Here is a 13,644-nt window from a genome sequence, read left to right on the forward strand (position 1 = left end):
GTGTGCCTAGTACATAGTGTCCATGATATTTTCTTGACAGAATACCCACCAATCCATTGACTATGACATGATTGTGTTGAGGCGTCAAAGTAAACACGGCGATCTGCAGCGACTATTGCATCCTCAGGCATCAACAGCCGCACTCCCCTCCACATCGCCAACGCATCAACTTCCTCTATCCAATCTTCGCTCAATTCGCTCAATTCTCGACTGAATCGAGAGCGCTACATCATCTGAGTTAAACAGAAGCAGAAAGCTTGCCATACTATCATTCACACCACCATCCTGGCAACAGCAGCGCAGAGGTTCGTCCGTCTTGGGCCCGCGACTTTGCGACTTCATCATCATACATCCCCAGCACTTGACAACCACCATCATCTTGCAAGACTGTGCATACGTCCTTGTACTCAGTGGAGTGTGAGAACCTTCTCAGCCTCGCGATCCTCAGAAATGAGAATAGCGACCCTGCAATTCGCCCCGAGGCTGGGTGATGTCCAAGGAAATATCGAGAGAGCAAATGCTCTTCTGAAAAGCGGCAAGACCATCTCGCTGGATGGGGAAAAGCTCGGGCCTGGGATTGACATTGAGGTTTTGCGACCCGATATCTTGGTGCTGCCCGAGTTGGCCTTGACAGGTATGTGATTCGTTCTTTTTGATTGAAAGGGAAAAGAAACATTAAAATGGCTAATGTCTTGCCAGGCTACAACTTCCCGTCACTAGAAGAGATCAAGCCATATCTTGAACCAGCTGGTGGGGGTCCAAGTGCATCTTGGGCTCGGGAGACGGCCAAGCGACTGCGGTGCAAAGTCTGTGTGGGGTATCCCGAGATCGAAAAGACCCCAGAAACCAACGAAACGATATTCTACAACTCGCTTCTTCTGCTTGATGAGAACGGAGAATTCATCTTAAACTATCGCAAGAGCTTCTTGTATCTTACTGACGAGACCTGGGCTGCAGAGGGCGATGTGGAGCGGGGATTTCACGCGATGTCGTTCGGGTCCAAGCAGATTGCTACTTCATTCGGCATCTGCATGGATATCAATCCATACAAGTTCGAAGCTCCATGGACAGAATGGGAATTTGCACACCGCGTGCTAGATTCCAAGTCCCAGCTGGTGATCTTGTCCATGGCCTGGCTGACGACGTTGAGTCGCGACGAACTGGATGCGCTGAATGGCGAGCCCGACATGGATACGTTCAACTACTGGATCCAGCGGTTCTGGCCGCTTCTCAAGAAAAGAATGCAGCACGAGGAGGTCGATCTAGACGACAACAAGCAAACCATTATTGTATTCGCCAACCGCGCGGGCGAGGAGCCTCCCGTGGCGGACGGCAAGTCCCCCGCGCGCTATGCGGGAACGAGCGCCATCATTGCCATCACGCAACGTCCCGTGCCTGGGTCACGGGGAGAGAAGAAGGCAACTGAGACAAACGTTGCAGCAGAGCCACCGTTGGATGTGAAGATCCTCTGCTGGGACATGCTGGGCGCGGCGGAGGAGGGCATTTGTTTCGCGGATACCACGGCAGATCCCCAAATGGTGTTTGGGCTGCGAAAGGCGTCCGTCTGAGGCGTCTTCCCGACGCGTCAGACCCACCCACACTGGACGCAGTGGATGCCGGTGCCTTGTTTTTCTATGTTTTGGGTAACTCCGTTGCAAGGCCGACGCGGTGCAAATCCTAGGAAGACTACAATGATGGTCGTGGTGACTTGTGATGCCACTCCCCCTCCTCCCTCGTCTCCCAATCCCTCCTTTCGCCATCATCATATGTATATACATATTATCCTCCACCCCGGCCGCCGATCCCGCTGCCGTCCGGCGCGACGGGTTGCATCACGGAACCAGACGTTGCCACCTTGGTCGATCCCCAGAACCCAGGTGACGGGATGCAGACACCCGCGATGACATACATGCACCTTGATCGCCCCCGATCGGCTTCTTCAGACGCTCAGACACCCACCTTAATTTCTCCGTCGATGATTTTCCGTCGCATGACCTGCCTCCCACGAGGATGCAACCCTTGCCCAGGTTTAGCGCCAACCGTGAGAGTCTAGATCACGGGCTAGAGAGTGTCTAGACAGGTGGGATCCGCCATCCTCTCATCTCGATTGTCGTGCAGCCCTCACCACGTGATCTGGGCCTACCCCCCTTGGTTCGGGGGGGCCAATCAGACCGAGTAGCCACAAGAGGGGCACGGGATCGTTGCACCTGACTTGATACTATGGAGGATAGTGCTATCTATTATTATCAACCATTCTTGTTTCCGGCGAGATGATTATTATTTATTGAATCTGGGCGAATAGTTCACTCCTAGACGGCTCGATTATATACGGCCCCCGGGTAGCCCCCATCCGGCGATCGGCCCGTCACCTGATCATTGTGCGCAACTGGCCTGTCTGCCTCCCCGCACACCCTCACCCACCCTCGACTACGCTCCTCGCCACGTGAGCAGTCCCTCTCGACTTGACTCTTGCTCTCTACATCTCCCCCCCATCAAGCATCCCTTCTTTACAATTTATCCCCGTTTTAGGCGTTGGCTGTCGTTTTTTCTACGGCCACTTGTCCCCCCAACAATCTCCCACCTTTTCTGATTTTCACGTTCGATTTGCCAAATTCGGCTCGCGCAAACAACGTGACTTCTTGTTGTTTGAGCAGGTGACTTCTTGTCAGGTGATAAAGCGATCATCCCAAGGTACGCCTTCCTCATCCAGTCGTTCATCCCCATCCCACAAGTTGTGCGCGACGACATGGTCGCTGCGCGTCTGCCATGAGTCCGGGCCTGCCTTGCCCCCTGATGATGTCGCTGCCCCTGTGTTACCCCCCAACCGATCGCGAATGACGCGTATCTGATGTCGTTGGGGTATACACTTGATGAGCTCCTCGACTACGGCCGCTATCGCGTAGACGGGAGCTCAGTGTGCTTGTGATGGTCAGGGGGTTTCAGTTCGGATGAGCGGAATCCCACTGTGCGGTCGCAAAGGCCTGGCAAGCGCGTCTGCACCACGCGTCTCTTGTTTACCGTGGGGAGTGACTACAGATGCTCCACTGGGGCTATCTGACATGCACTGACCCATGATTGTCCTTCTCTCTCTGACTTCTTTCGATGCCGTTACTCTCCGGTCGGCACGCGATGGCTAACTCTGATCCTAAGCAGAACGACTGACGTCCTATCCCACAATGAATAGCCCCGATGGAAACACTCACAAGCGCAAGCGCGACGGCTCTGACAGCCTCGGCCCAGACCCTCAGCGTCTGAACCGCTCCTCCCACGGCAGTAATGGCAGCATGCCTGGCGAGAACCAGCCCAACTTTGGCCATAGCTCCCTGAACTACGAGCACAGCTCGGACCTGAACATTGACCAGCAGATCCTTCAGCATGTTGGTCCTCAGAATGGCATGTCGGATGACAATGCCCTGACTGCGAATGCCAAAGCGGCGCTGGCGGCACACACTCCGCAACACAAGTACCCGCCGCCCCCGGATGCCCCGTTTGATGCCAACAACCTCACCTCTGGCCTGTCGTTCGATGAAATGAACCAGACCCCCATGGGAGGTGGCCACAACCACAACTCTACCGCTGCTGCGGTGTATGCTGCCCGTGAGGCTCAGAGCATGAACCAGAAGCCGAATGTCGGCTCGCCCGAGTGGCACCAGGTCCGCAAGAACAACCACAAGGAAGGTAAGACAGATCTATCTCCATAGTATCTGATGTCAGTGCTGACCCAGAAACCCAGTTGAGCGCCGACGTCGTGAGGCCATCAATGAAGGGATCAACCAGATTGCCCGTCTTGTGCCGAACTGCGACAAGAACAAAGGTGCCATTCTGCAGCGTGCCATCGAGTACATCTGCCAACTGCAGGAAGAGAAGAAAAGCATGGACGAGCGGTTTGAGCAGCACAGCCTGACGGCCAACCACGCCATCACCGAGATCAGCACCTCCAACTCGAAGCTCAAGGCCGAGGTCGGTCGTCGCAATGCCATTGCCATGAAGTGGCTGTCGCGCTGCCGCGAGGCCGGCTTGGACTTTGATGACTACGAGGATGCCAAGGTGCTCGAGACGCTGGAGATGGACTAGAGTGGGTTTCTTTTCTGCATGTGCCACGACCGTTGTTTTTTTCTTTTTTCCCGGAGGTTAAGATTGACACCCGAACATACCCTCACTTTTCTTGTTTCTACGCGTGATTGCTTCTTCTTCTTCTTTCTTTTTCGCTGGTCAAGACTCCTCTCTTCCATCCTTCCTCCATTCCTTGGCGCTATCATCAACGATACAGTGCATCTCCCTTCAGAGATCTGTATTTTTGATCCCTTCCCCGGCACCCGCGTGATTCCCAACGGGTGCCCTGGTCGTCTGGCGTCTTCTCTTCCTCGTTTTTCTTTTTTGTGTTTGTATGCTACCACTTTTCTTTATCGTTTTTCTTTTTTTTTCTCATCTTTAATGGACTGGGCGGCGAATCTAAGGTCGGGATGGGATTTGCCTTTCGAGGCTCTGGAGCTGCGGTATAATTTGATAATTCTTTCTCATTCCCCTGCCCTCTTGCCCTTGCCGTAGTGCTGGTGGTACTTGACTGTTGTTAGTAGAGTAGATACGAAACAACGAATCCAGCATAAGGCTACATGACCAAGAACCAACCCCTCCTCTTCCCATCACCCGCTCCGCATCATCGAAATATATCTCAGAAATTCTCTCCCGCCTGCACCACATTCCCCGATCCGCACCCAACACTCTTAACAACAACGCTCTTCCCCGAACTCCCCGTCACCCTGACATCAACAGTCCCCGTCCCAAACCCACCGTCCTTCTCAAAGAAATTATAGTACGTGCGCGTGGTGTCCGTCCACGAGTTCCCATTGTCAGTACTAACCTCCAGCTGCGTGACGGGCTCATTGGCGTTAACAACCTGCATAGCGAACCAGTAGGCCGATGCACCGTCTTTCGACTGTAGGGATAGTGGGCCGGACACGTCGCAGGATGTGAAGGACCAGGTGATGTCGATTACGCCGGTTGCCAGTTCCGAGAGGGTTGAGAAGGCGTTGGTGAATAGGTCGATGTGGTTGGCTTTGCAGGAGGGGCATTGGTCTACGATCTATGGGGAGTGTTAACTTGGTTAGTTTTGGGATGTGGGTTGGTTTGTCGAGGGTTAGTTATGGGTAGGGGGAGAATAATGTATGAATTTTGAATGAATGAATGAACTGGTCTTCACATACCATAGCCTTAATCGAATTTCCTCCCGGTCCTTGGATAGACACACACGCTCCGCAATGCGCTGCATTGTCCCATCTGTCGACCGATAGCGCAGCGCCGAAGATGTCGCTCGGCAGGGTGTACCCCGTGAACGAGCATGTGCCGCTGGAGACATCGCCAGAGTAGTATGTGGCTTCGCCGGCGTTGTTTCCAGCGGAAGAGCCCGAAGAGGAAGAAGAGGAAGAGGCTGCGGTTGTTTCAGCAGCAGGCGACGTTTCCGAGGTGGTTGTGGACTGCTCGCTAGCTGCTGCATTGTCAGCGGCAGGAACGGCGGCAGTAGCAGCGGCAGCAGTAGTAGTGGTGGTAGCAGCAGCAGTATCAGCCTCAGAACTAGTAGTCGAAACAGGAACAAGGGTAAGTGTCTTCGTCCTAGTTGATTGAACCGTCACCGTCGACGACGGAACAACAGCCTCAGTAGTGGTAGTCGTAGTAGTCGTAGTAGTGGTAGTAGTAGTCGTAGTCGTAGACGGGGTAGTGGTAGTGGGAACCGACGAAGACGAAGATGGTGTCAGCGTCACCTCGACAGCGAAGGTATTAACGACAATCATATACCCCGACGGACACTGTCCTTCATCATTGGGTTGAAGGCGCGAATTGACAGACGCAGACGCGGCGGCGGCGATGCCGAGAGCGGCGGCGCCGATGAATGGTAGATGGAGGTATTTCATCTTGTCCTATTCGCAGATTTTGTCCTTGTTCTTTGACACGAAAAGGCTCGGCTGGTGTGGTGGATAGGGTGGAAGATGTAGATTGTATACAATGATAGACCTAGCCCAGACTAGGTAGGGTATCTGTTTGAAAATATGTCCAAATGAAGAAGATCAATCAACAGCATAAACTGTCTCAAGGAAAGAACAGACGTGCCAAGTTGCTACACCTGGCAGTTGAAAGAAAGGAAGGGACGCCTGGATATCGAATCACAGACTTAATAATGGAGCTGGAATGGCTAAGGCACTGCCCGATAGCAAGAGAAAGGAACGTACACTCTGGAAACAGAGAAGAGAAAGAACGAAAAGAAAAAGAAATAACAGGAGGAAAGAGAGGGCTACTATACTCTGCTGACGGGAGAGCAGGAATGCGTCCCGTGCCATCTGAAACACGCGTGGAGTAGGGCTTTGGGTTGCTAGTGGTGGCTTAATTTAGCACTTTAATCAAGGGAAATATTGCCAGGACTGACTAATTACCGAATCAATGGGAGCGATGATGCAGAGAAGATAATAATTTCGGGAGAGATTCGCTAGTTGCCTGTTGCTATCTAGGAGTAAATACTACTAAAATCACGAAAAATGCCTGCCAACCACCACACCACTACCGGGCATCCCACATAATCTCACTCAGACTCAACATCGCATCGCCACTAGCCTTCTTCGCCGCCATGAAATCCTCACGGTTGTCTGCACCGCGGGGCCCGCGCAGGATCTCCGAGAAACAGAGGTCGACGAGCACGCGCAGTTCATCGTAGGTGAAGGGTTCGCCGTTCCCAGCCGCAAGGGCCTTATCGCCTTGAGCGGCGAACTCCTCCTTCTCATACTTGGCATTGTCGATAGTCTTCTCCGCACCCTCAAGGAACCAGTCCAGGAACTTAGCGCTGCGAGGCAAGGCGACGATCTCGTGCGAGGAGTCGTTCTCGTCCGCTGCTGTCGGGTCGATGATGATGTTCTTCAGGTTCTGTTGGAGGACCAGCACATCGAGCTGGAGACGTAAGGCGCCGTTCTCGTTCATAGCCCCAATGTAGCGCGTGCAGGCGACAAAGACATGGTCGATGAACCGTGCCAAGCCGGAGGTGATGAACCAGCGCTCTGAGGACCCGAGGTATAGCGAGACGTTTGTGTCAAAGGCGATGAGGTCGTTGTTCAGCTCGAGGATGGTTGGTGAGGCGGCTGTCGGCTGGTTCATGAGGATGTGCCACCAAGCTTCGCTTGAGCTGGGGGATGGGGTCTGGGGCTCAGAGTTTCGGAGAGTCGGGGGATTCGGGCCAGACATCGTTCTTGTTAGCATGTGGATGATTCCACACCGGATGTCAACGTGCAATGTCAGAATCGCAGTACAACCAAGACCGTGCAAGGACTGCAGGGTTCGATCAAAGGCCGCTGCGGTCTCCTGATTGAGTGGAAGAAACACGGGCTGGTTAATACTGTCACGCTTAGGTCTCATCGCTCCAAATAAGGTCCACCGTCGCGACGGTCGTCCGCTCGCAGTCAGAGATGGCGACGAATCAGCTTCCGCTGCCGGGTCCAAAACCAACCGAATTTTGGTGAGATGACTGCCAAGCCATTTCTACAATGTGGATGTTAGTGGTTGCTTAGACACGGATACACACAATTCTCTTACCATGCTGTTGTACAGGAGTGAAAGAGCAACGACTGTTTTGGGGTCGGATATGATGTCGTATGGTTCCAGTGGCACCTGATTAGTACGTTTGAGAAGAAGCTCGATTTCCTGCTCTTATTAGTCAAGGCCATTGTTTACGAAGGTTCAGGGCTTACTCTATCAAGCAAGGTCTGCTTATCCGTTGTGCCTCCTTTCCACAGCTCATTGACTGTGTCACGAATATCTCCGGAGTCCGCAAACTGCGCTGCAGCTTTGAGTCGGACTCCACCTCCTTGATTCCGAGTCGAGACTTTTGTAACCATTGCTAGGGACAGATGAGCCCGAGATTTCAGGAAGAATGACCGGAACATTCTTACCTTTATACCATCCAAAACACTTGTCGTAATATGTCACAATCTGGTCAATGAGAAGCTGTGTGAAAGACTGGTCGTGCGGGATGCTCGATAACATCTTGCTAAATTCCCGCAGAATGGACATGAATTTGACCGTACCCTGTCAAATAGTCACATTAGACAACGCAAAAAACCTTGTTTGTGAGAAAACTAACCCTGAAAATAGGACGAGGAGAAACCTTCGCCCACTGAGGGTCTTCCGTGAAGGCATCAGCAGCGATAAAACTCAGCGTACACAAGTCCGTCACAGTCTCATCCAGCTGAGGGTGGAAAACGTTGACCATGAAGTCGTCCAGGAAGGAGGTCAGTGTGTTCATGGAGATGTCCGAGTTGTCCGGAACAATATCCTTCAAGCGTTGGATGAAAGAAAGCGAAGGCGGTAACAGCAGACCCATGTTGAAAACACTTGGCTCGATTAGGATCTTGTGGCCAGTTCCGGAGTTGCCCTGTCTGGATTGGGCAGTGTCATTTGTGGACGATTTCTGTCTTGTTTTGGAAACCATTCCAGGCACAGAGCTCTTTAGAATCTCATCCAGCTCATCCTGCTCAGCCTTCATCTCTGAGTTCTGATCAATATCAGATAGCTTGAACATTTTCTGCCATACGCCTTTCGTCAGCTACTGTCAAATCAAATAAAACCATGTGAATCTTCTACCTTTGTTTTATCTCGACCGGAGTAGAGCTGCCGTTTAGCGTCGGCTTCCTCGTTCCGAGAACGATAAGAAGTCTCGCCATCAGTTGCAAGATAGTCGTGCATGAGAGATCGGATCTAGTAAATATAATTAGTAAGAAGGACAAGGGAAAAGAAGTGTCTCTTACCTCGCTTTGGTATAGCTTCCACAACTCCTTGAACCCTCCGGCAAGTGCGTCGCCGGTGGTGAGACCCTCACGTTGCACAATAGCCGCGACCACATCGTGAATGACCCGATGGCCCTCAGCGATGGCCTCAAATTTGGCATACAACGCCCATAGAAACTCCGCAAGCACGTGGCCTCGCTTTTCGATCGCCTCGGTGGGTAGGCTGGTCTTGAGGAGGTTGTCTCGAGTTGGAAACCCTTTGGCCGTGCTGGGGTAGCGAGCATCAACATCTGCGTTCGTTTTGTCGACCACAGCGAACAGTTCAACCGGAAGACGCTGTTCAATCCGATCGATCGCTACATCAAGGTGGCCCATTTTGTTCAGGGCTTCGATCAACAAGTGAATATATGAGAATGTGTCGGCCTCAGGATTCCGCGAAGCGTCTTCGACCATGGGCGTCAACGCATTCAACTTTGCCAGAAAAGTGTATACTGGCCGTTCCCAAGAGCGGTTGCCGGTCCAACTGTATGAGCTGATGTCTCCCTCTGGGCTCGGTGGTTTCCATCGATCTGTGCAGTACGGAGACTTCAGGTACAGGTGATCGTGCAATTCTTCAATCAAGATATCTGTGAGTGATATTTCTTGATTGCTAAAGAACGCACGAACATCTGCCAAGGCACCAAGGTTGTCCAATTCAGAGCGGCGGAGCAATCGCAGGCCAGTGTGAAGCACCTCCACCGCAGCGAGGAATCGTTTGTCGGAGATGTGAGCCTCCAGCTTCTCAGGCAGGGATTGGATTTCCTCGATATGACAGAACAACTGAATGATATCATCGTAGTTCTGAGAGGATGTTGCCAGCCCCTTGAGTTCCGGCTTCGTCGACAGTAACCCGGACTTTGCCTCCTCCAGGGAGTGTCTCAGATCACGGACTCGGCCCTGGGAACTTGTGATACTCGACTGGATTTTGTGGTATGTTCCGATGGAGCTGTTGAATCCCTGGTGATGTTCTATGACCCGTCATGTCAGCCTCGAGCCCGTGGAAATCACTGTTCAGTCACCTACCATTGACAATCGCCTTCAAGGTCCTCTGGATCTGACTATGCATTCGGAGAAAGTCCGGCTCGCGATCCGCCTTGCCCAATGTACTCATGTCCATCAGACTCAAAGCCACATGCACCGGTATGCACTCGGTATCCGTCATGAAATCCCACTCGCGCTGGATCGACTGCAAGACGGCTAAAAAGTATAAACGTATCAGCAAAGATGTCTCCTCCAACGAAACGTTTCACGACGGACTTTCAACTGATTGCAGCTCCCCAGGATTGTCATCCACTTTCAAAGCATTAGATCCATTCTTATCCCGATTCCTGCTTTCTGGATACCGCGGCGCCTCCTTCGGACGATCAGTTCTGGAGCCCTGATATCTGTTCTCTGCATCCCCATTCCTTGTGCGCGACTGCGGATTGGATGGTGATGATTGTTGCTGCCCGTCCCGATCTCCTTGATCGCGCCGCTGCTCCGGAGATGGATTGGGGGACACAGAGCGCGGCGAAGACGACTCGCTGTAGAAACCACCGTAGCCACCAGGGCGGCGGTCCCTGCTTGCTCCTCCTGCTCCGCCGTACCCGTTCACACCGAGATTGCTGCCACCGTAGCCGCCATCGCCGCGGTCGTACCGGCCGGTGTCGCCGTATCCGTATCGACCGCTCATTCCAAACGGCTTCGAGGGGTCAAGTCCAGAAGATTAAGCTGCTGAGGACACGCTCGTTCGGTGCGATCAAGGGGCCGTGGAGGCGCAATCGGAGGGGAGAGGCGGTAGAGGTGTGGCTTTAGGTCCAGTGGATTTCGCGCAACGAAGGGCGGACAAGAACAGCGAGCATTCTTGACCGCGCAATTGCAGGGTGCTTGCGAGCAGCGATGGAGTGGTTGTGGTTGGGGTTGGGGTTGGGGTTGGGAGGGTGTTGTGTTGATGTGTTGGCGGTGGTGACGGAGGAAAGGCATTCGGAGCGGGACGAAAGTCGGGGCTCCACACGAGCTTCCCTCTTAACACTCATTCATTCTGCTTATTTACTTACACTCCATTTTACACGAATTTCCACGGAGAGTCCTAGAATCATACCGAGGATATCTTCTTTCTATCCTATTCTCTCTCATACTAGCAGTTTATCTACTTAGAGATAGGCTTGGTCTCACGCTCCAGCCACTTGGTTGTCAGCTCATCCTCCGTGAAGAAGTGGTGCGTCTTGTCCCAAATCTCGGCGTGGTAGTCGTTCACCCACTTGAGCTCAGCATCGCTCAGCAGTGACGGCTCAATCAGCTTGAGACCGATTGGCGTCATGGTAACGTGTTCGAAGCCTAGCCATTGCTTGTCGCCGAACTTGTTGGGCGGGTTGACCTCCTTGCACAGAACGACATCTAACAGCAGAGATATCAGCACATATAACAAGTTGGGATTGGTGGAGCTCTTACTCTCGATTCGAATGCCAAATTTGCCGTCCTCGTAGTATCCGGGTTCTATGAGCCACAGTTAGCGTTGATGAAGATACACAGGAAGAGGTTGACAAACCATCCGAGATGACGTTTCCAGCAGCGAGGGGCACTTCCGTGTACTGCACACGAGTCCCGATGCCCATGGGTCCCTCGTGGACATTCTGACCGGGATTAGCAAGACGAATGGCGCAGGATTGAGCTCGGCGTGCTTACCAGAAAAGACCCAATTCCGTGCCCGGTGCCGTGTAGAAAGTCAAGGCCTTCCTTCCACAGGAACTGACGGGCCAAAACATCGATGGCAAACCCACTGGTGCCCTTGGGGAACACCGCAGTGTCGATGCCAATCATACCCTTGAGCACCAAAGTGAACGCTCGCTTCTCGAACTCCGTGGGCTGACCAAAGTGGTGCGTCCGGGTGGTATCAGTGGTGCCATCCAGGTACTGGCAGCCAGAGTCGCAGAGATAAATGGCCTTGGGGTCAATGACAGAGCAGCTTCCCTTCTCAGGCTTGTAGTGGATAACTGCACCGTTAGGGCCCGTGGAAGAGATGGTATCGAACGAAAGACCGGCGAATAGATCCTTCTTGGAGCGGATTTGTTCGAGCTTGTCTGCAGCGTCGACTTCGTCCAGGGTCGTCTTCTTGTTGATCAGTTCGTTCTCAAGCCAAGCAAAGTACTCGGTCAGGGAGGCGCCGTCCCGAATGTGACACGCCCGCATGCCGTCCAGCTCAGTGTCATTCTTGACGGCTTTGGCATCGCCGATCGGGCTGCGGGCCTCCTCGACCTGCTCCTCGCCTCCCAGATTGAGACTAAGAGCCCAGGAAGCTTTGTTTGAAAGCAAAAATTTGAACGGGGCTTCGGCATTGTCACTGGACTTGCTTCGAGCTTCGCTCAAAGATTTCGCGTCCGCATAGATGGAGTCGTACGGCTTGACGGTCACATCACTCCCCAGATGAGCCTTAACCTCTGGCGTCAGCTTGTCATCTTCGACGTAGAGTTCCGCAGTAGTGGGCGTGATCACGGCATATGAGAAAAACACGGGGTTGTAGGGAATGCTAGGAATGGTCAGTTTTAAATATACCGTCAGGAAAGCACGGATTCTTACTCGCTTCCTCGCAGGTTGAACAGCCAGGCAATCTCATCGAGCATGGCTGTCATCCGTCAGCAATGTTGGGTGGGAAGAAAATAAGAATAAGGGGGTTCCTACAAATAAAGAAGGCGCCTTTTTTCTTGGTCTCTAACTCCTTGCGGAGGTCGGCCACCTTGTCCTGGAAGGACTTGCCAGCATATTTGTTGGGATGCACCCGCACCTTCTCACTGGGGCGTGGCGGGCGGTCTTTGCCCCAGACCGAGTCGACCAGGTTTTGCTGGATGCCCACGAGCGACGATCCATTCTTCTCAAGAGTTTCGGCGAGTTTGCGTGCCCCAGCTGTAGGGATTAGCACCGTGGTTCGTATCTGCACAGGCAAGACCAACTTACAGGCTGTGATCAAAGACGGATCAACCCCCACTGCCTTGCCGCCCTGAGCCTGTTCCGTGGTCCTAAAGCACGTTTAACTTCTGCGCCAGATCTATCCTTTCGGTCAATCGATCCGTACCATTCCTGCCAAGTAGGGACCCCTTCAATTCCACGCTTAAGCAGCTCCCAGTTGCTGTCCAATTGCTTCGCGGCCTGGTTGAAGTACCGTCCGTCCGTAGATAGGGCGGCCTTGGTCAGGGAGATGATCGCGGTACCGGCGGACCCGGAGAAACCAGAAATGAACTCTGCAAGGCCAGTGGTAAGCTGAGAGTGAAGACAGGGAGAAAGAAGATCGATCGCTGACCTCGACGGGCATCACACGGCGCAATGTATTCGGATTGATGGCTATCTTCAGAGGGAACAACTGTGTGATGCGAACATGAGTCTGGACCCGTCGCACATGGGATTGAATGATGGCGTACTGTATACATCCACCTTGTTCTCCTGCATCAACTGCCTCAGCCTGGTCAGGCGACCAGTGGTATCCACGGTCCCCATCTCGACCGAGTATCGTGGACCGAGGACAGAAAAGAATCGAGCTTGCGAAAGTGGCCGTTGAAGCAAACGGAAAGGTGTCCAACAAGAGCGGATGGATTGGGAGAAGAGCATGGACACCGCACGAGCGGGAAGGGGAAAGGGAGTTAGTCGCGATAACTAAGCGACCAGAAGGGAGATGAGGGGAGGGAGGGAGGATGGGTAGCCGCGCAGTTAGTGGATGTGTTGGTGGTCTCCGATTGAAACCGCGGGTCCCCACTGTGGTCATGGTTGCACTGGCCACCCTGATCTAGAGACTCTGGGGACTATGGGCACACACGGGACAAGGACAAGAATGGCCTGGTCTATTACTTGAGCTAACTAAAGCATTATCATTCGT

The 13,644-nt window shown here is 53.1% G+C and overlaps 5 protein-coding genes across 5 annotated transcripts; 2 read left to right on the forward strand and 3 right to left on the reverse strand.

Moving 5' to 3' along the window:
* Positions 1 to 450: 450 nt before the first annotated feature.
* On the forward strand, positions 451 to 1,568 carry PFLUO_LOCUS6241 (Carbon-nitrogen hydrolase; the record flags this gene model as incomplete). Its single annotated transcript, XM_073783765.1, has 2 exons — positions 451 to 634; positions 700 to 1,568. The coding sequence occupies 2 exons, from the start codon at positions 451 to 453 to the stop codon at positions 1,566 to 1,568; spliced, it is 1,053 nt and encodes a 350-aa protein (XP_073640288.1).
* A 1,608-nt stretch (positions 1,569 to 3,176) lies between these two features.
* On the forward strand, positions 3,177 to 4,074 carry PFLUO_LOCUS6242 (basic helix-loop-helix protein; the record flags this gene model as incomplete). Its single annotated transcript, XM_073783767.1, has 2 exons — positions 3,177 to 3,678; positions 3,734 to 4,074. The coding sequence occupies 2 exons, from the start codon at positions 3,177 to 3,179 to the stop codon at positions 4,072 to 4,074; spliced, it is 843 nt and encodes a 280-aa protein (XP_073640289.1).
* A 598-nt stretch (positions 4,075 to 4,672) lies between these two features.
* Positions 4,673 to 5,909, reverse strand: PFLUO_LOCUS6243 (uncharacterized protein; the record flags this gene model as incomplete). Its single annotated transcript, XM_073783768.1, has 2 exons — positions 4,673 to 5,083; positions 5,205 to 5,909. The coding sequence occupies 2 exons, from the start codon at positions 5,907 to 5,909 to the stop codon at positions 4,673 to 4,675; spliced, it is 1,116 nt and encodes a 371-aa protein (XP_073640290.1).
* A 640-nt stretch (positions 5,910 to 6,549) lies between these two features.
* Positions 6,550 to 10,473, reverse strand: PFLUO_LOCUS6244 (exocyst subunit; the record flags this gene model as incomplete). The annotated part of the gene is made up of 9 exons (XM_073783769.1): positions 6,550 to 7,518; positions 7,573 to 7,680; positions 7,728 to 7,876; positions 7,929 to 8,064; positions 8,120 to 8,560; positions 8,620 to 8,733; positions 8,784 to 9,769; positions 9,825 to 9,998; positions 10,059 to 10,473. 9 exons carry the CDS (start codon positions 10,471 to 10,473, stop codon positions 6,550 to 6,552), a joined length of 3,492 nt encoding a protein of 1,163 aa, XP_073640291.1.
* A 456-nt stretch (positions 10,474 to 10,929) lies between these two features.
* PFLUO_LOCUS6245 (uncharacterized protein) lies at positions 10,930 to 13,268 on the reverse strand (the record flags this gene model as incomplete). The annotated part of the gene is made up of 10 exons (XM_073783770.1): positions 10,930 to 11,177; positions 11,232 to 11,276; positions 11,329 to 11,413; positions 11,466 to 12,306; positions 12,357 to 12,402; positions 12,459 to 12,680; positions 12,732 to 12,793; positions 12,850 to 13,015; positions 13,075 to 13,134; positions 13,193 to 13,268. 10 exons carry the CDS (start codon positions 13,266 to 13,268, stop codon positions 10,930 to 10,932), a joined length of 1,851 nt encoding a protein of 616 aa, XP_073640292.1.
* Positions 13,269 to 13,644: the final 376 nt, after the last annotated feature.

The sequence above is a fragment of the Penicillium psychrofluorescens genome (assembly GCF_964197705.1).
Source record: "Penicillium psychrofluorescens genome assembly, chromosome: 4".
In the NCBI taxonomy this organism is placed as follows: Eukaryota; Fungi; Ascomycota; class Eurotiomycetes; order Eurotiales; family Aspergillaceae; genus Penicillium; species Penicillium psychrofluorescens.